Source organism: Panthera pardus, unplaced genomic scaffold (genome assembly GCF_024362965.1).
Source record: "Panthera pardus isolate Hobbes unplaced genomic scaffold, ASM2436296v1 HiC_scaffold_12, whole genome shotgun sequence".
NCBI lineage: Eukaryota > Metazoa > Chordata > Mammalia > Carnivora > Felidae > Panthera > Panthera pardus.
This window is the reverse complement of record NW_026526677.1, coordinates 12693533-12714408: the sequence shown is the minus strand read 5'-3', so window position 1 is coordinate 12714408 and position 20876 is coordinate 12693533. Positions and strand designations below refer to the sequence as shown.

At 46.1% G+C, this 20876-nt stretch overlaps 1 protein-coding gene across 1 annotated transcript; it reads right to left on the bottom strand.

Moving 5' to 3' along the window:
• Window positions 1–281: 281 nt before the first annotated feature.
• Window positions 282–1215, bottom strand: LOC109246939 (olfactory receptor 1009-like; the record flags this gene model as incomplete). Its single annotated transcript, XM_019415307.2, is given in 2 exon segments — window positions 282–891; window positions 893–1215. Coding segments are annotated over 2 exon segments (933 nt in total), but the record flags the coding sequence as incomplete, so codon positions are not given.
• Window positions 1216–20876: the final 19661 nt, after the last annotated feature.

Sequence of the window (20876 nt, the reverse complement as noted above, 5' to 3'; positions counted from 1 at the left end):
GCTTGAACTTCAGGGAATGATGGAAGGGTGTAGGGTCAGTCAGAGCTGATATGTGGCTGGACGCTATGGAGGGTGGTACAGTGGCTAGTGTAGGTGGCTTTTTGTGGCAGCTGAGCAGTGCTGAATGCCCGGGGGCAGCAGCGCTAGCCGTGGCATGGACGATGTCCCCTATGGTGGCAGCCTGCACATACCATTCTCGTGGCTGGTGTTCAGCTGTGCTTGGCCACTCTTGGTTCCTGTCCCAGGCTTCTCTTCTGTTTTATGAGCTACCAGACACCTTGCTAACAAATTCCTTTTCTGCTGAAGTTAAGGACCCTAATTTGTACAGCAGCCTCGACATCTTTATTCCTTAAGCTGTAGACCAGGGGGTTCAGCATGGGGATCACCATGGTGTGGAACACAGAGAGGCCCTTGTTATAGGCTGCAGCACTTCCAGGGTTGGGTTGGACATAGACAAAGAACACAGACCTGTAGAAGAGGGAGAGGGCAGTGAGGTGGGAGGCACAAATGGAGAAAGCTTTGCGCTGGGCCTCCAGGGACCTCATCCTACAGATTGTGACCAGGGTGAAGGCATAAGAGATCAAGATGGCTGAGACCGTGGGGACAGTGACCAAGGCAGAGAGGCAAAGCAGGATGACGTTGGCCACTGTGGTGTCTGAGCAGGCCAGTTGGAGCACAGGGGCGATGTCACAGAAGAAAGGATCAATGACGTTGGGACCACGGTAGGGCAAGATGAAGGCATTCCTTGTCTGCGGAGCTGAAACGAACACCCCCGCAGCGTAGGTGACCATTACCAGCTGGATGCACAAACGCTTAGACATGATGGCGTGGTAGAGGAGAGGGTGGCAGATGGCCACAAATCGATCATAGGCCATTACGGCCAAGAGCAGGCTCCCCTGTGCCGTGGAGGATCATGGAGGCCATCTGGACCACACAGCCTGTAAACGAGATGGACCGGTCCGTGGTGAGGATGCTGATCAGCAGCCTGGGGGTGAACACGGAGGAATTGCAGGTGTCCAGGAAGGAGAGCACGCTCAGAAGAAAGTACATGGGGGTGTGGAGGGTGGACCTGGCACGGATCAGGTCTATCATGCCCAGGTTGCCCACCAGTGTCACGGTGCAGATCATCAGGAAGACGGCAAAGAGGAGTTGTTTTTGGTCAGCCTGGTCTGTGAGGCCCAGCAGGATGAATCTTGTCACTGTGGTGCCCCGATATCATCCCACTGGTGTGTTACCCACAGGACAATGAATGCAGGGAGGAGGAACAAGAATGTTAACATTCTCATCAAAGAGGTAGCCTTTAATCTCTTCCACTTCGTGCATCTCTGAGTGGCAGGCTGGTCCCCAAACTCCATATCAATCCCATCATGTCACCCTCATGCGAGGTACTGAAGGTCCTCTGTACCCCTAAGGATAATGTCTACATTCTTCAGCTTGCCACACGTCCTCTGTGACGCCTCTGTGCTACTGTGCACTCAACTTGCAATTCTGGACAACTTACTTCCACAAACACAGTGCGTGATTGCAAATGTCTGTGCTTTTTCAAATTCTACATTCTTGTTGAATGTCTTTTGGTCTCTCCAGACCCAGCTTAGAGGTCCGTCCCCTCCCTCTCTCCCCGGAGTTGCACAGATGCTCCTTTACTTGACATGACACTGTATTTTAACTTTAAAAATAAAACCCCCTTCCATCTTTCCTGTTGGACTTTACTTTATTTTTTAATTTTTAATGTTTACTTATTTTTGAGAGAGACAGAGTGCGAGCAGGGCAGGGGCAGAGAGAGAGGGAGACATAGAATCCAAAACAGGCTCCAGGCTCTGAGCTGTCAGCACAGAGCCCGGCGTGGGGCTCGAACTCACAAGCTGTGAGATCATGACCTGAGCCGAAGTCGGCAGCTTAACCAACTGAGTCACCCAGGCACCCCTCCTCTTGGACCTTCTTACCCCTAGCAGCTGGAGAGTGACTTCATATCTCAGTAATTTGTGCCCTGGTATCTATCAAGTGCTGGTATCAGTGAATAAATAGAAATTCTGAATTCGATAAAATCTTCCTCATTCAGGGAATGCCAGCAGGATCCTGTCAGTTGTTTTGGCCCAAACCATTTTTGGCCACCTTTTTTCTCACCCCTCATTGAACCCCTCAGCAAATCACATCGGCTCTACCTTCAAAATAAGTACCAGCTTCCCACCCCTTCTTTGCAAGACACCCTCATAAGCTTGCTTGAATTAATGCAACTGCTCTTAGCTGGCGTCCTGCTTTCCTATTAAGACGAGAAGCCAGGGCAAGCCTGTCACCACACCAGAGAAATGCAGATTGCTCACAATGGCTCTGGGAGCCTGGCCACTACTCCGTCACTTCCTTGCACCTCTCTGTCCTCTGGCCCACTCTTTTCCCTCTTGCTTACCCTGCTCTAGCGACTCGTGCCTCCTTGGCCCTCTTAGGACACACAGGTGTGATTCAGGACATCTGCACCGCTGTCCCTGCCCCTCGGAGCACTCTTGCTCTGGTTAGCCACAGAGCTCCTTCCCTCATTTCCTTTAAGTTCAGGCTCAGATGTCACCTGCTTGTAAAGCCCTCCCTAAGCATCTTATTGACAATGAAACCCTGCCCTACATCAGCACTCACTATCCCTCTTCTCTGTTTCCTTTTCCTCCTCAGAGGACCTTTTCTCTTCTAAAGAATCTTTTTTTTTTTAAATGTTTATTTTTGAGAGAGAGAGAGAGAGAGACAGACAGACAAACAGAATCTGAAGCAGGCTCCAGGCTCTGAGCTGTCAGCACAGAGCCCAATGCAGGGCTCAAACTCTCAAACTGTGAGACCATGACCCGAGCTGAAGTCGGACGCTTAACGGACTGAGCCACCCAGACGCCCCGGACCTTTTCTCTTCGAATAGAGAAACATACACATGCAACATACGCGTGACTTCTTGCTGTTGCCCACCATCTCTGTCTTGATATTAAGATGCTAGAACCGCAGAACCAGGCATTTCTGTCAATTTTTCGTTCATTGCTGTGTCTCCGGCGACTGGCACATAGTAACCTCTCAGTAAACGCTTATCGAATGGGGGTAAGGAAGCGGTAAAGAAGATACAGGGTCTCTTGGAGGCAAACCTGGCTGCCAAGAGGACAGTTACTACCCAGATGGGTGGGTTCAGAATTCCCGTCGCCCAAATCAGGTGGTAAAAATTGGGGAAGGGTTATGATAAGAAGTGGGTAGGGGTGGAATCGGACGACGATGCCGCGTGAAACCCAGAGCCGCTGAAAGCTGGTGCCTGTGGTGTCTTAGGGTCACGGCAGCAGGACCTGACTACGGGAGGCGGTTCGGCCGCTTAACGTGCAAGGTGGGCTGGACCTTGGGGGTGGATTTCCAGTCCTGGAGTTTGGGCCCAAATGTCTGAATTCACAGCCCTCATCTTGAATCTCTGACAACCATAAATTTTTAACTCCAGCTGTGGAGGCCTTAGGGTGATTCTTTTCAGATGGGTATATGCTTTGCAGCCTATATTGATAATTTTGGTAAGATGTCTTTATAAGATGATAAATTTTTGGTAACAAGTATATCATTTAATATGAACTTGAATACGCATTTGAATATATACATATTAATATATGATTTGAGGTGGTTGAAATGGTTAAGAGTATCTGTAGGGCGCCTGGGTGGCTCAGTCGGTTAAGTGCCCGAGTTAGGCTCAGGTCATGATCTCATGTTTTGAGAGTTTGAGCCCCACGTCAGGCTCTCTGCTATCAGCACAGAGCCCACTTCAGATCCTCTGTCCCCCTCTCTCTGCCCCTCTCTCCCCCCCATCAAAAATAAATAAACACAAAAAAATTTAAAAAAGAGTAGCTGCTTAATTTGACGTAACATAAGGAGGATGCTTAGCTAAATTGAATTAGCTGAATTTATTTTTGATTTGACTAAAATGCAGAGGAACATTTGATTTATTAGATATATAGTTTTTGATTTAGTAATTTTGAGGAGTTGTTTAAACAACTTATGAGGTCTTCTGAAGGGCTTGGGAAATGAGGTACATTAAATTTGTGATTGTGGTTTAAAAAGTTCAAGAGCATTTAATTAATTATATTTGTTGTTCTTCTTCTTATTTTTTATTATTTAAAAAAATGTTTATTTTTGAGAGAGAGAGAGAACGAACACAGAGGGGGAGGGGCAGAGAGAAGGGGAGACACAGAATCCGAAGCAGGCTTCAAGCTGTCAGAGCAGAGCCTGATGTGGGGCTCGAAACCACAAACCTCAAGATCATGACCTGAGCCAAAGTCAGATGCTCAGCGAACTGGTGGCTGTGTCAGCCACCCAGACACCCCTAATTAGTCATATTTATTTTCTTTTTTAATGTTTATTTATTCTCATGAGAGAGAGAGAGAGAGAGACAGACAGAGAGAGAGAGAGACAGAGTGCAAGTCGGGGAGGGGCAGAGAGAAAGGGAGACACAGAACCTGAAGCAGGCTCCAGGCTCTGAGCTGTCAGCCCAGAGCCCAACATGGGGCTTGAACTCATGAACCATGAGATCATGATCTGGGCTGAAGTTGGATACTTAACCAACTAAGCCACCCAGGCGCCCCAATCATATTTATAAATGGCGTGTAAATGTTTAGGAGGATTTGCATCTATAGATTTTTTTGTGTATATGACTTTGAATTGTTTAAGAGAATTTGATTGTAAATAGTGCTTAAATTAATTGAAGGAATTTAATCTGTTAAATTTTGAGGCTAAGGGAACATTAACCAAAGATTAAGTGTGATTATTTTAAATTTTAACAAACATTACTAGATCTGAAATTCAATTGATTATATTTGAAAATTGCATTTAGTGGCCTAAGAAAAATTAAGTTCTAAATTTACAACTTAAAATATTATAACCAATTAACAAATGGCTTTAGATAATCTTTTCCATGTACAAAAGATTTGGACATCAAAAAAGTCACTTGTGGGGCGCCTGGGTGGCTCAGCCGGTTGAGCATCTAACTTCGGCTCAGGTCATGATCTCACAGTTCGTGAGTTCGAGCCCCACGTCGGTCTCTGTGCTGACAGCTCGGAGCCCAGAGCCTGCTTCAAGTTCTATTTCTCCCTCTCTGCCCCTTCCTCTCCCATGCTCTGCCTCTTTCTCTCAAAAATAAATAAAAATTAAAAATTAAAAAATAAAAAATTATAATCAATTAACAAACGGCTTTAGATAATCTTTTCCATGTACAAAATATTTGGACATCAAAAAAAGTCACTTGTGGGGCACCTGGGTGGCTCAATTAGTTGAGTATCTGATTCTTGATTTTGGTTCAGGTCATGATCCCAGGGTCGTGGGATTGAGCTCTGCATCAGACTCCATGCTGAGTGTGGAGCCTGATTGAGATTCTCTTTCTCTCTCTGTCCCTCCTCTGCTTACGTGTGTGCATGTGTGCGTGCTCTCTCTCTCTCTCTCTCTCTCTAATAAAACAAAACAAATATTTGTTGAACCTCTGCTCTGTGCTATTCTGTAGGCCAGGTACTCCCCTCACCCTGGCCTCATTTGAGAACCGAGTAACCTGCTTGCGATCACACAAGGATGAACGGGTATTTGAACTTGAATGACCATGTGGACAATGCTTGGCAGAATCCTCTATTCATTGGGTAGGGATTATAGCCTGAGGAAAGAGAATAAATAACTAGAGAAATAAATACGCTAGAGAAATTACTTAATGAAAACTAATAGATCAAATAGGGTAACCAGAGAAGAATAGTAAAACCCAATAATTCAGCCAGTCCAAGTCAGATGTTTAAACCAGAAAAAACTCGGGAGAACAGAACATGTTCCAAGCGCAGCAGGAAGTCCTTACGGGAAGTCTTGTTAGGGGAAGTCATTGCTCTCCCATTTGCGGCTCTGGGCCACAGATTCTGATTCAACCATCCAGTTGTACAAGGGTGACCTAGGTGTACAGAATTTCTTCCATCTGCAGAGAACTCTTGCCCTCAGTGGCCGGGTCTCTTGAATCCCCCAAGGGAAACTGGGACACCCCCCCCCCCCCCCAGAGGCTCCAGACTCTGAATATACACCTTTTGGAGTTTCTACACTCCTAGAACGTGGACACATTGGAAACACAAGGCAATGCTATTCTGATCCCTGTTCCAAGAACCAATTCTATGGGGGACGCACTAAGAGGGATCTTGAAAGTGTCGAGTGAATCAATTTCGTTGGATTTTTGGGTGGATGGAGGTATAGAAAGAACAGCGGGGTTATCTTTCAATTTTACTTTTTGTTTTTTCGAGTGGGAAATGTATTCCAGTTGTACAAAATTCAGAAGGGACTACACTGAAAATAAGTCCTCGTCCTGCCTGCTCCCTTCTGATTCCCCCCGCGCTCAGATCTCTGCCTCAGAAGCTACCAGTGTCTTGTGTATCTTTCCATGGTTAGTCATCGCTTATGTAAGTAATATGTGAACCTATATTTTCTCCTCTTTTTTAAAAGATGCAAATGGTAACAAACTATACATATTGTTCTGTACCTTGTTTCTCTTTTTTATTTAACAACTTATTTTGGGGATCTTCCCAGTACAGTAATTAAGGGCTGCCCACCTTTCCAGACCAGAGGCTGCACAATGTTATGTTTCATAACATTGAAGCAGTTCTCCACTGAGGGACATTTAAATTAAACTCTTTTACAGTTAGCAACAAAACAGCGCCTAACTTAAGGCAATTTCCGGTGAAAGCAGTTTGCAATTTAGAGCCTGGAGACCCTCAACAAAAGATATTCGCATGCACCTGTGACTTGGCTTTCGTGCTAGACTTTTCACTGTTTTATTTTGCGGGGAGAAGAAACCTGCCTCGCTTTCTTCTGCTTCTTTTTCTTTTTCCCTCCCAGTCAGATGAGATAGATGCTCACCAGCTTTGGTTACTGGTCTTTAGCACCTGGTCATACCTGCAGCTTCGACACCACTGGGTGCTCCCTAGAAATGCAGAAGCTGGTTCCACCCCAGACCAGCTACTGAATGGGATTTGCATTTTAAGCAAGCAGCTGACTTCTATTCTGGTTTTGGGTTTGAGACATGCTGAACAGCAGCTGGAGGGGATTGAGCTCATGTGCCAGGTGGATGCCTGTAGAGAGGTGCAGAGGGGAGAAGGCTCCTGGTCCCTAATTGTGAAACTCCCTCACAGGGACCTCTGTGTCGAGGCTGATACTGAAGTGACCTCACATCTGGTGCCAATGTCTGCAGGTGACTTGGGAGGGCTGAAAGGGCGAGTGTCGTTGGAGACGGGACTTGCTGAAAGAGAGAGCCCTTGAGAAGTCGACATTCTCCATTCTGTCAGGATGAAGGGATGTCAGACAGCGCCCCGGCCACGGGAGAGGCCCCTCCCTGGCATTGAAGGATATTGAAGGCCCCTCCCTGGATATTGAAGTAGCTTTTTTAAAAAAAAGATGTTTTTATGTAAGTGGATGGAAAGGACAAATTGAACTTCATCACCATGCCCAGGGGCAGCCTCACCGATGGGATTTCAGGAGACAACTTACTGGTCCAGAGACCCAGAGCCCAGGAGAACATGCAGACTTTGAATGTCTGGCCTTGAGAACCCAGCTCCAGGGACAATGGTGAACACAAGTGGCCTAGACCACAAAGAGATTCCATACCTCTCTCTCCCCCCGACCCAACCATTGCAAATTGCACCATCGAAAGTTGAAAGTTCCACCGCCTTTGAGAAGGGGTTTCTTCCATCCACTGCTGGCTCCTGGGCTGGTGGCTTGTTTTGGGGCAGCACCACTGCCTGGCAGTGAGGAGCATGGGACATCCTATTGGCCTTCCCTGGATTTGAATCCCATGGCCAGCCGTGACTGTTTTTGTGACCTTGGGCAAGTTATTGAACCTCACTCGGTTTTGCCTCCTGAAAAGTGGAAATGATAGTGTCAACCTTGGGGGCTGCTGTGAAGATGAATCTGAAGTGCTTCTCAGCGTGTATGGCAGAGAGGAACAATTCAAGACTTGTTACAATTTCTAAATGGGGATGTGAGGGGACGGGAAAGAAGGGAAGCCAGGGAGATGAGGCGGGGCAAGGAAGCAGTGCCCGGAGACACAACCCCTGTGGATGTGTGAGGTTTGGGACCCACGGAGGGGGGGGGGCAGGGCAGACCCTCCTCAAGTCTCTCCCTTGAGGGCCTCTCCTCAAGTTTAATGAGTGTGAAACTTTCACAGAAACCCACTCACACAAGTCACCTTCCTAGGGGCTTGAGGCAATTAATTCCCACCCCCCCTCATTAACAGAAGAGAGGTTGTTAGTGATTCTTTTCCTCTTTCTCATAAGACCTGAGACCCCGTAAGTTTCTCTGTTATTATTATTTTTTCTGACGACACAGAAATAATAATAATAATAATGGCAACTGACATTTGTATGGTTTAGCCATAGCTTGCCTGTGCGTTACCTTATTTTGTCTTCAGACAAACCCTCGGACGCCTGCTTAGCAAACATTATTGTCCACCTTATGTGGAGGGGGAAATAGCGGGTCCGCAAAGCGACATGATCCGTTCAGGGTTCGTGGCTGGAAAGAAGCACAGATGTAGGATTTCTGACCCTTGGTCTCTGTTTCCTCCCTCAGCTCCCAGCCTCCAGACGCTGGGCCATCTTGGAGGTGTCGTTGTTCTACCCTAGAGAATCATCCAAAATGTTTTCCAGAAGAGGTGGGAGCAGATTCAGCACCGCACCCTGTGCCCCAGGATCACCGTCCTTGATGACATCGTCCATTCCTGCCCTGTACATCGGCAGCAGGTTCTGATAACAGGATTCCTACTATTTTCCCTCCAGACTGTATGCCCTGCAGGACGGGGATCTCTTTGTCATAGGACTTGGAGGCTGTTGCTGAGTCCCAAGTGGATTGACTGCAGCCTCCCAAGCATCACTTCCCCCCTCCCCCCGCCCCCGGGGGTGCGCCTTCTGCATTTCTCTTCATGTTCTCACCCTCCCTGGCCCAGACGCATCCTTCTTCAGGGGACCTCATTCACACCGCATTCTTTGTGAATGTCACCTCTTGGACTGTCTGACTTAGACCTGTCCTTATCACGGGCTTTGGATGCTTCCCGGTGGGGCCAGCCCTTTCTTTTTGTTCTCACAGCTGCTGCTCCTGAGTCTGTCTCCTGCCACCTGAGATATCCCACCTCTCTTTCCCTGTGAATTGTGTCTTCACTTCCTGTATCATCCTGTTTGGCTGCAGGTATGAGTCATGCCTCAGAGGTGAGACAGGGCTTGACTTTATCTTGAGCATCACATGGAACATCCTTCTGACAGAGGGACCTGTAATGCATGTTTGTTCACTTAAGAATAATTCTACCAGGGGCGCCTGGGTGGTTCAGTCAGTTAAGCGTCTGACTTCTGCTCAGGTCGTGATCTCACGGTTCGTGGGTTTGAGCCCCACATCCGGCTCTGTGCTGACACCTCAGAGCCTGGAACCTGCTTCAGATTCTGTGTCTCCCTCTCTCTCTGCCCCTCCCCTGCTCACACTCTTGTCTTTCTGTCTGTCCATCTCTCTCTCAAAAATGAACAAACATTAAAAAAAATTAAAAAAAAAAAAGAAGAATTCTATCATGGGGCGTCTGAATCATAGGGACGCCTGGATGGCTCAGTCAGTTAAGCCACCGACTCTTGGTTTCGGCTTAGGTCATGATCTCGTCATTCGTGAATTTGAGCCCTGCATCAGGCTCTGTTCTGACAGTGCAGAGCCTGCTTGGGATTCTCTCCCTCTCTCTCTGTCCCTCCCCTGCTCATGCTCTCTCTCTCTCTCTCAAAATATATAAAGAATAATAAAAAAAGATTAATCCTACCATAGAAGATAAGAGAATCTATGTCAATTATATACGTCAATTGAAAAAACAAACAAACACCCAATCTTGCAAGCCCTTGACCTTGGACTTCTAGTGTCCAGAACTAAGAGAATAAAAATTCCTGTTGTTTAAGAAAAAAGAAAGAAAGAAAAGAAAGGAAACTAAGTATAGAGCCAGGGAGCTGGTGAGAAGGGAGGTAGAGAATACGTCCGAGGAATACTTCTAGGAGTTCGTGAAAGGACGAGAAGCAGCACATGATTATGAAGCGCGTGAGAAGGCTCAGGAGGCACTCACTCATGAGGTCTTCAGTCGGGCCCCTTGGTTCACGTTCATTTTGGGTTCCACTCGTTCTCTGCCCAGGGCATGCGGAGAAAAGGTACGGTTGCTCAGCCGGTCCCTGGTGCACTGCAGCTGCTGACCAGGCACGTGTGCTCCTGTGTCTTTCTGATGGAGCACCGAAGGCTCCAGATGCCTTCCTCCTGACGCTCTTTGTACATCTTCCCACGTTGTCGTTGTCAGCAGGGAAGCTGATGGCAGAGAAAGAGGACACGAGGGTGACAGAGGGATGCAGGCATATGCACACGCGCATGCACATGCACACATTGGGCACACGCACACACACACACATTGGGCACACACACTGGGCACATGCACACACATATGCACATGCACACATTGGGCGTATGCACACACATACACACATTGGGCACACGCACACACATATGCACATGCACACATTGGGAGCACACTCATACACACATGCACACATTGGGCACACACACATGCGTACACACACATTGGACACATACACACACATGCACACGCACACATTGGGCACACACATACACACATGCACACATTGACAAACACATGCGCACACACACAGGCACACATTGGGCACACGCATACGCACATGCATACGTACACATTGGGCGAACACACAGATGCATGCATTGGGCACACACATATACACACACACACATTGGGCACACGAACACACATACATGCTTGTACATGCACACATTGCTCACACGTACATGCACACAGGATCCACGTAGTGTGGTTCTTCCTCCCTGTCTGAACTGTTGCCTAATTATGTCTCTTTCCCCCGGCTTCTCCCTGTATTTTGTTATCGATTTAACAAACCATTCTTTCTGAACATCTGAATTTGCTCCTTGAGCTTTTCTGCTCAGTTGCCTCCCTGGTGGTGCACGAGGCTCCTGCCATTGCACCGAGGTGATTTCCCACATAGCAAGTCCATTTTAGCTCCATCTGATGAGCCATAGAAGGTTCTGTCCCATCCGTGGGTTTACGTGGCGGTGTGGAGATGAGATGGCTTGGAACACACAGGAAGCACACGAAGGAAGCTTCAGGGAGGAGGGAGAGAGGTCAGAAGTGAATCCTGAGCTCTCTGCACCAAGTTTGATCGTGGGACCATTTGTCAATGGCTGGCCACACGTCTCTTTGTGGGACCTCTGCCCGGATTCTTCTTTAATTTCTCCATCCACATCTCGCCCAGGGCTTACAATCTCAGGTGCTTCTCATTCTAATGAATTCTCTGCTCTGAATCTGAAGGGCTGCCTCTTTCTGTGTTGGGTCTGAGGACTGGACGAGCCAGCAAGGAGGGACTACAGCGAGGATGCCGCTCCTAGGTGAAGCCGTCCAGGGTGGCCCCACTCCTCCCCTGCGTTTGGAGACCCTTCATTTCCAGCCACACTGGGAAATGGATGAGGCAAAACAGAGTTTTGTTAGGCAGGCAGCTTGTTTGTTTCAGGGAGATCCAGTCTCAAGACTCCTGAGGCTGGGATGGGACGCTGGGGTAGAGCGATTTGGAGAAGGCTTGGAAAAGGCAGCGGATACACTCTGGAGAGACCCACAAGCCCCCTTGTACGGTCCTGTGGATCCTGACTATCCTACCTGCCATCAGACATCACCACTCTCGTCCTCATACTTCCCACTCATGGTTATATGCTACTGCTTTGAGTAATGATCTGATGTCCAGTGGCCTTAACTCACAGCGGTTTATCTGCAGACTCCTTTGGGTTTTATAAATACACAATCACATCATCTGCAAATAATGGCTGTTTTATTTCAATATTTATTACAGTGGCTTGGCCCTCCAACTCAATATTGAATAGAATTGCATCAGTCGACAGACTTGTCTCCTTCTTGATCTCAGGAGAAGCGCCTTCAATATATCACCATCAAGAACCACGTTTGCTGTAGTCTGTTTGTTTTTGGGGTTGGTAGATATATTTGACCAGATTAAGGAAATGTCTTTTTATTTCCAGCTTGCTAGAATTTAAAATTTAAATGTAGATTTAAAAAGAATCACAAATAGGTATTAAATTGTACCAAGAATATTTTTCTACATTTACTGAGGCGATCATACAGTTTTTCTTTCTATATTTGAAAAACGTGGTAACTTACATTGATTAACATTTAAACATTAAATGAGTCTTGTTTGTATGCCCAGAATAAATATGAGAATTAATCCAGGAATACAACTTTGAGATGTATAACCCTTCTGAGATATCACTGGATTTAATATGTCAACATTTTTCTTATGGCTTTTGCATTTATTATCATGAGGGATTGACTTATACTTTCTTATGTGTTCTTGTGTTATTATGGATTCAGCTTAGCTGGCTTCATAAAAGACTTGGGAAATGATCCCATTCATTATTACCTTAAATGTTCGGAGATTTCACTTGTGAAACCCTCCTGGGCCAGGAATTGTCTTTGTGGGAAGGTTTTTCATACGAATTCAATTTCTCTCTTTTAAACATTTTTTTAATTTTTAAAGTAATCTCTGGACCCAACATGGGGCTTGAACTCACAACCCTGAGATCAGAAGTCTCATGCTCCACTGACTGAGCCAGCCAGGCGCCCCCATATGCATTTAATTTCTTGATGAGGTATAGGATTATATATGTTCTTTCTCTTCTTGTGTAAGTTCTTTTTTTTTTTTTAATTTTTTTTAACGTTTATTTATTGTTGAGACAGAGAGAGACAGAGCATGAATGGGGAAGGGGCAGAGAGAGAGGGAGACAGAGAATCAGAAGCAGGCTCCAGGCTCTGAGCCATCAGCCCAGAGCCCGATGCGGGGCTCGAACTCACGGACCGCGAGATGGTGACCTGGGCTGAAGTCGGACGTCTAACCGACTGAGCCACCCAGGTGCCCCTTGTGTAAGTTCTTTTAACTTTGGTAGCTATCAGAGACGCTGAAGCAAAGTACACATGGGCTTCATTCCCTATGTGTACAGGTGGAAGGAACCCTAGATGTGGGTGAGGAATCCCAGATGTGACTAATAGACTCAGGTTGTTGTTTTGATGGTGCTTGGCAGGAAGATATAATGGGTGGGTTTTAAAAACTCCCCCATTTATCGGCAGTGGCATGAGCTTGTACCAATTTGACTATATTCAGAAAATGAGATATTCTTTTGGACACTGTCAGGTTTAGGTCTCCATTAGGATTACTTCAGCAAGTACAGCTCCAGTGGAGATTGGGGTAGAAGCCTGCATGGCATAAAATAGAGGAATCTGTGGCCACAGATAAGCCAAAATATTCTGGATATAGAGAGGGCAAAAGAAATCAAGGATGTAGTAAGAATGAAGGATTCAACCCTTTAAGAATTTGTGGGTAACCAGAGGAGACCGGCTCACTACTCAGTCTGGGCAGTTTCCAGGGAGGGGCAGAGGACGTGGTAATGGGACGGGAGGGTAAGGGATGTATGCAAAGAGGGATGGCAGTGACGGACTGGAGAGTCTAAACCGGGTAAGGAGGAAAGTGAGGCCATGGGGAGGTTGAGAGACCTTGTAAGTGTGGTGGGGTCAGTGGGCGTTAGGTCTTAGGGGGTTTCCAGAGCTGGGATACTGGAGTGTAGACGGAAAAGATGGCAAGTGTTGGCTGGAGAATGGGAGTCTTAAAATTGAGGTTATGGAGGGGTTGTTATTGATGGTGCCAATGTCTATGGCATAATTATAGCAACGACTAGCTGGGAGAGATAGGCTGTAAGGAGGAGGTCAGGAACTTAAGGGTCGGGGCATTAGGAGGATCAGTAATGACACTGTTCTCAACCTTGGCTACATATTGTAATCACCTAGAGAATTAAAAAAAAAATTGATGCCTCAGTTCTCTGTAGACCAAATTAAACAGAATCTCTGTGGGTTAGATTTTAATATAGGTTTTTTTTTTTTTTTGAGCTCCCTAGGTGATTCCAATGTGCAGTAAGGATCGAGAACCTCTGAGTTGTAAGGGGATCAGAATCACCAAAAGAATGACCTTGGGCCAGAAGCTACAACTTTCCCAAAACAAGGGGTAGGACCCACTGGTATAGACGGTTTTCACAGGAGGGCTGGTGGGCGGCATAGGGACAATGTGAGAGTACATTTTTTTTAATTTTTAATTTTTTTATTTATTTTGAGAGAGAGAGAGAAAGAGTCAGCAGAGTAAGGGCAGAGAGAGAGAGAGAGAGAGAGAGAGAGGGAGAGAGAGTGAATCCCAAGCAGTCTCCAGTGTCAGCACAGAGCTGGATTCGGGGCTCAAACTCACAAACTGTGAGATCATGGCCTGAGCCGAAATCATGGGTCAGAACTTCATCCGACTGAGCCACCCAGGCACCCCAAGAGTACATTTTTTAAAAGTGTGGTGGTGGGGGAGGGAAAATGGGTTGGAGGGGCCAATGGGGGGGAAAAAAGGGGTATTCTTTTGCTTAAAACCCACCATGGGTCCCCATCTCATCAGAATGAAAGTATAGGCTCCTCCCATGGTCTGCAGGGACTGACTCGGTCTCTTCTCACCACCTTCTCCACCCCCCAGCCCCCCCCTCCCTGCCGTGTTTCCTTGGATCTCCCTGTTGCCCATTCTTCTGTAGCCACCCTGTTTCCTTGTCTGACTTCCAACTCAGGTTTCTGCTCACATGCCCTCTTATTAGAGAGACTTTGCTGGGATTTTATTTAAATACAATGCTTGACTCCCGCCCACCCTTCCCCCTCTTGCTTCATAGCACTTCTTACGGCTGCAATGGCACATGCTTACTTATTTTCTTTGTCTGCCATCTCTACAAGAATGTAAGCTCCAGGAGGACAGGAACTGTTGTCTGTTTTGTTCACTGATGTGCTCCCAGGGCCTAAAGGGGCACTGGAACAGAATGCATGCTCATTGCATGTGCGAGGAACGAATGAATATATAGAGCAAATGAAAAAAAAGCAAAGCAAGTTGCATTGCCAGATGTCCAACATGATCCTGTGTGTGTGTGTGTATATGTGTGTGCATAAACTACATATACTCAAAGGTCTGTCAGGGTATGTGCTAGATGTTAACAATCATTCCTGCAGGGCAGGGGAATGGGTGGGACTTTCACTTTATACCTTTGGATGTCTGAATTTGTTCAGCTGCCCTGTATGTCCTCTGCCACCTTCCCCCCACCACTCCCTTCATTTCCAACAACAAATAGAAAGGAAGACAAAAAGACCACCTGACTTCAGTGAGGGGGGAAGCAGGCAGCAACTGAAAACTTGGAGCAAATTTAGGCAAAGTCTGATCCGAATCCACATGAATCTCTGAAATGAAGGCCCCACCACATCTGAATAGAAACGAGGATGAGGAGATCGGGCTCCGGAGGAAAAGGTAAATCTGTACATTTATTTTGTGAATTTCCCTCAGGTTCAAATCTGTAATGAGAAGGTATAAAATATCTATCATCCCTGGAGAAAGGTATAGATGAGAGATGCTGATTCTGCAGAAAAAAGCAAAGACCTAGAGATGATAGAAATAGGAATTTCTGAATTGGATTCCTTTAAGATCGTACACTGTAAATTTGGGTGCATAACTTTTCCATTTTCTTCATTTTTATTTTTTTTTAAGTTTATTTATTTTGGGAGAGAATGAGAGACGCAGAGAGAGGGAGAGACAGAATCTGAAGCAGGCTCTGTACTGTCAGCACAGAGCCTGACCCGGGGCTCAAACTCACAAACTGTGAGATCATGACCTGAGCCGAGATCAAGAGTTGGATGCTTAACCGACTGAACCACCCAGACGCCCCACTTTGCCGTTTTCTGATTGAAGGTGAAATTAATCAGAGAAAGAGTATCTACCTGGAGAAGGAGCTCTGTGTAGTGAAATAGTTAATGAGAACTACAGGACCCTGGGATTACAGAGGCAGGTTGTTTTAGACAAACAGGTAGGTTGTTCAGCTGAGAGAATGGGACATAGTGTACAAAGTCTGGAGAAATTTTAAATGGGTATGTGGGTCCACGCTAGTCTTGGCATTCAAGTTTGGTTATTTGTACAGAGGATTAATTTACCTTTGAATGGACGGTTGTCTTCCTTTGGTAACTGTTAGTGGACAGAGAGTTAACTTCTTTCTAAAACAGTACAAGGCTTTTTGGTTTCATCGAGGAGAGTGAATGGGTCTATTTTCTTTCAAGGTTTCACATTTTTCTGCATTTCGTCTGTGCAGAGATAAGAACTGGAGGGCCAGCAGAGCACAATAGGCTATTCTTGTAATTCAGATGTGACTGGGCACCGTGAGTACCTCTGTTCTTGACCCTACACCCACCTTGAAGTGGGAATGTTCTTATCTTTTCCCAGAAAGCACAGCAGAATGAATAATGACAATTTTACTGAAAGTCTTGGGGAGACCAAAAAGCTCTACAAATCTTGGGGAGATAGTTTCGGTGTATGACAAAACCTAATAAAAATTCCCATTAGTCATAAATGTTTTCCTTCCAAAGGGGAAAGATTTCACATTTCCTTCATATCTCTTCTGTTTTTTTTTTTCCTATGTTTATCCATTTATTTTGAGAGAGAGAGATAGAATGTGAATGGGGGAGGGGCAGAGAGAGAGAGATAGGAAAATTTTGCTGCTGAATTGCAATTCATTCATTCATTCATTCATTCATTCATTCATTCATTCATCCAATGTTTCTTGAGCACCCCCTATGGGCCAGGCAGTGTTCTAGGCCCTGGGGAAACAGGGACAAACAAGATTGAGAAGATTCCTGTTCTCACCGCTCTCACATTATGAGGAAGGGGACAGACATAAACAAGAACGTATCAGATGTGATAAAGTCTTTGAAGAATGCTGGCCAAGAATGGTGGACAGGGCTGTGTTGGGGTGACGGATGGAGACGGCCTTTATGATCAGGTGACATTTGTTGATTTAACCCTCTAAGTTCACAAAATACATTTCAAGTTTACTTTTTACGGCTTCCTCTCAGAGTCTGATTTGGGGGTTGGTGTTCTAACACCACCGGTGTGAGATGGTACACCTCCCATCGCAGAGGTAAGTGTGGATATAGACCAGGGATTGGCAAGCTTCCATAAAGGGCCAGAGAGCACATGTTTTTGGCTTTGCAGGCCATTTACAGCTTTACTATTGTGTTTGTAGCACAGAAGCTGCCATAGCAATAGGTAAATGAGTGGAGGGGCTGGGATGTGATAGAACCTTATTGACAAAAGCAGGTGGTAGGCCGTAGCTGGCCCACCCACTGTAGTGGACTGACCTCTGATCTGGACTGTGCTTTGCCTTAGTTTACTGCCCACCCCCCCAACCCCCACCTTGGCGGGGGCAGCAGCTTCAAGGGGGAAAGCCCCTAGCCTTAATTGTTCTTTGTTAGAAAAAAATACAAGTTAAGGTAGACTAAAAGAAACTTAAATACAGAGAACAAACTGAGGGTGGCTGGAGGGCAGGTGGGTGGGGGAATGGGCTAAAAGTGTGATGGGCATTAAGAAGGGCACTTGTGGGGATGAGCACTGGGTGTTACATGTAAGTGATGAATTAATCACTGGGTTCCACTCCTGAAGTCAAGACGACACTGTATGTTAACGAAGTTGAATTTAAATTTAAAAAAAATGGTAAAAAGAAAGATGCTTTCTCCACAAAAAAAGATAGACTAATTCAGAAAGTTTATACCATATACAAGAAAAATTAAAAAAAAAAGTCTTTTTTTAAGTTCACGTTTTTTTTTTTTTTAAAAATTTAAAGCCAAGTTAGTTAACATATAGTATAATAATGATTTCAGGAGTAGAATTTAGTGATTCATCACTTACATATAACACCCAGGGCTCATCCCAACAAGTGTCTTCCTTAATGCCCCTTGCCCCTTTAGCCCATCCCCCCACTCAACCCCCCACCAGCAACCCTCAGTTTGTTCTCTGTATTTAAGAGTCTGTTATGGTTTGAGGGGAAAAAAAGAGTCTTACCTTTACCTTCAAAAACACTCTAAAAGTAATCAGTAATCACTTTTTTTTTTTTAAGAATAACGACTCAATGTATATCTTTCAGATTTTTCTCTATGCGTGTATATACGTAAGTATATACATACAGGCAGCCAAATAGAGGTTTCCTTTTGTTTTGTTTTTCTCCCCCCCTTCCCTTCCCTCTTTTCCCCTCCTTTTCCCCTCCCTTCCCCTCCCCTCTCCTCCCCTGCAACCCTCTCCCTCTCCAGCCCTCCTTTCTCTCTAGCACTTGGGGGATTGATCTGAAATACCGTTCTGCAATTTGTTTCTTCCACCCTGTGTTACATCACGGTATGCCCCTTCGGATTTGAGAGGCAGCGTCCCACAGTTGGTGGAGTCCGGTTGTCGCCAGCTGACATGACGCGAGGGTAGAATTCTTTTTGGGGAACGGTGCTGCGAGCAGGTGGCGGGGAGGGGGGGGCTTCTATGTCTCCACCCCACCGGGTGGCTGCCGGCTGCACCGGACCCTTGTGATGAGAGCAAGTCTCAGGCCAGATGCCACAGCTGCACGGCCTTTTCTTGGTGAGCAGGGACAGACAGCTTGCCCGGAGTGTGGAAGGGGTCTCTGGCTTGAGAGGCTTTTTCCCAAGCAGGCACCTCTTGCAACAGGATTGGCAGACTCCTCCCCGCGATGCAGAGAGAGGGGCCCCAGGGGCTCTGGCGGCTCCTCTCCACACGGATGGTTGGGCTTGCTTTTCATTTTTTTCCTAACACCTTATTCGTAGGAAGGTCAGGGGGCCTCCTACATGATCCACACAAATCACAGAATCCCTCCCCCTTCTCACTGAGAAAAATCAAATGATAGTATAAAGAATATGATTACAATGTAATAATAAAGAGAGTAATACAATGAACACCCATATATCCTTCACTCAGACTCACCATCACATTTTCCCACGGTTGCTTTGCCCATTTTTCTTTCTAAAAAAAGGATATATACGCACTCACACACGCATATACAAATTAGAAACATATATGAATATATATATTTAAAATTTCTGTTTTACTTTGAATTGTGGTTTCGAAATTCACTATAACTCTGATTTCTCCACTCAAAGCTATTTCTTTTCTTTTTAAAACTATTTTGACTCTGTCTGATGCTTTCTTTTTAGCTTTTGATTTTTCTTTTTAAATGTTTATTTTTGAGACAGAGACGGTGCGAGCACGAGCTGGGGAGGGGCAGAGAGAGAGAGGGAGACGCAGAATCTGAAGCAGGCTCCAGACTCTGAGCTGTCAGCACAGAGCCGGATGTGGGGCTCAAACTCATGAACTGTGAGATCATGACCTGAGCCAAAGTCGATGCCTAACCGACTGAGCCACCCAGGAGCCCCAAAGCTTTCTGTGATATTCTTTATGCCTTATTCCTTAAGTAGCCCTGAGGGGCTGAATAAAATTTATTTTTCTCAAGTAAGTTCCTATCTTTAGTTGAGCTGCTCAGAAATGTTGAAGCTGAGGCTTATGTGATTCTCTTCCCTTTTCTCCAAGTTGCCAGATGGTCCGCTAGAGCGTATGCACCACCAGGGCAGGGGTTTGGGTGTGGTCGCTGTGCTGTCTCCATAGGAAGAGTGCCCGGCACACGGCAAATACTCATTAACTAAACGTTCATTGAGTGGCCTGTTCCGGCTCCGGCTGTCGCTTAAGAAATCCAGGCAGATGCAAAAGAAGGCGTAATCTCTATGTCAAGAGAATAAAACATTTCCAGAAAATCCATAGCCAGTGGACTGAAATCCATAGCTCAGCCCGCTTGAGCCGCAGTGCCCAGAACTCAGGGCTACCTGTAAAAGAGCCTGGGTGTAAAGTTTTCAGCTTGGCACATGCCTGCCACACACACGGGGGGAGAAAGGGGAATGCGTGTTTCCGCTGGACCCTGGGAGTGTGCGCGTAGACCCGTCCATGCAAGGCCCTGAGCGTGGAGAGTGTGAGAGATTGCTAGATGGTAGATAAAAGCCAAGTGGTCAGGCCACAGGGAAGGCAAACACAGCAACTGCTTCTTAGAAAACTGTTCAGAATCAGCAGAGAAACATCCTGGTGGTGACCTTGTGACAGCCTTCTGTCTGCGTGACTCACATGTCTTATTTGTGTCCAACCAAAGGCATCTGACGGGTCAACACAATTTCTAAAAACCAGAGACCGACTTGGAGGTTTAACAATGGGCCTGAGCTGAGCCCGCCTACCAGTCAATTCTGAACTGTCAAGATAATGAATTGTTTAAATCAGACAATCTTTTTTCCTTGTGAACTTTGTGGCCTCTGCCTTTACACATCGCGCTCTCGTCTTGGGTTGGCAAAACTGTCTTCACAGGGTGTCTGTGCCTCATACATATTCAGGACTGGCCACAGGGGTGGCCATGTGATTTGTGGGGCCCAGGCAAAATGAGAATGTTGGGCCCCTTGCTTAAAAATTATTAAGAATTTCAAGATGGTGCTGTAGAACTTTCAAGCAAGCAGGTGGGGTCCTCTGTGGTTGCACAGGTAACAAGCCTGTGAAGCTGGCTTGCTGTGTACCTGGATGTGATGAAACCCTCAAGGCTTAGGCTAATTGCCTCTGAGTTATTTTTGACAGTTAATCTGAAGATCCCATCTCACAAGGCTGAACCTCTCTGCGTTGGATCAGATTTTCTCTGCTTTGCCGGGCGGTGAACTCAGACTAATGAATACTCTTGACAATTAAGAAATTGTTTTATTTTCTTTTTAATCAGCAGCAATTAGGAGTAGCTGCCACATAGGAATTACCCTGGTTAAACATGGGGGCTGAGTATATGATTTTATGTGGGTTCCCTTCTACAAATCTACTGAAATGTTAGCAAAAGAAAAATAAAGGGTAGGAACCTGTAAAGACAAA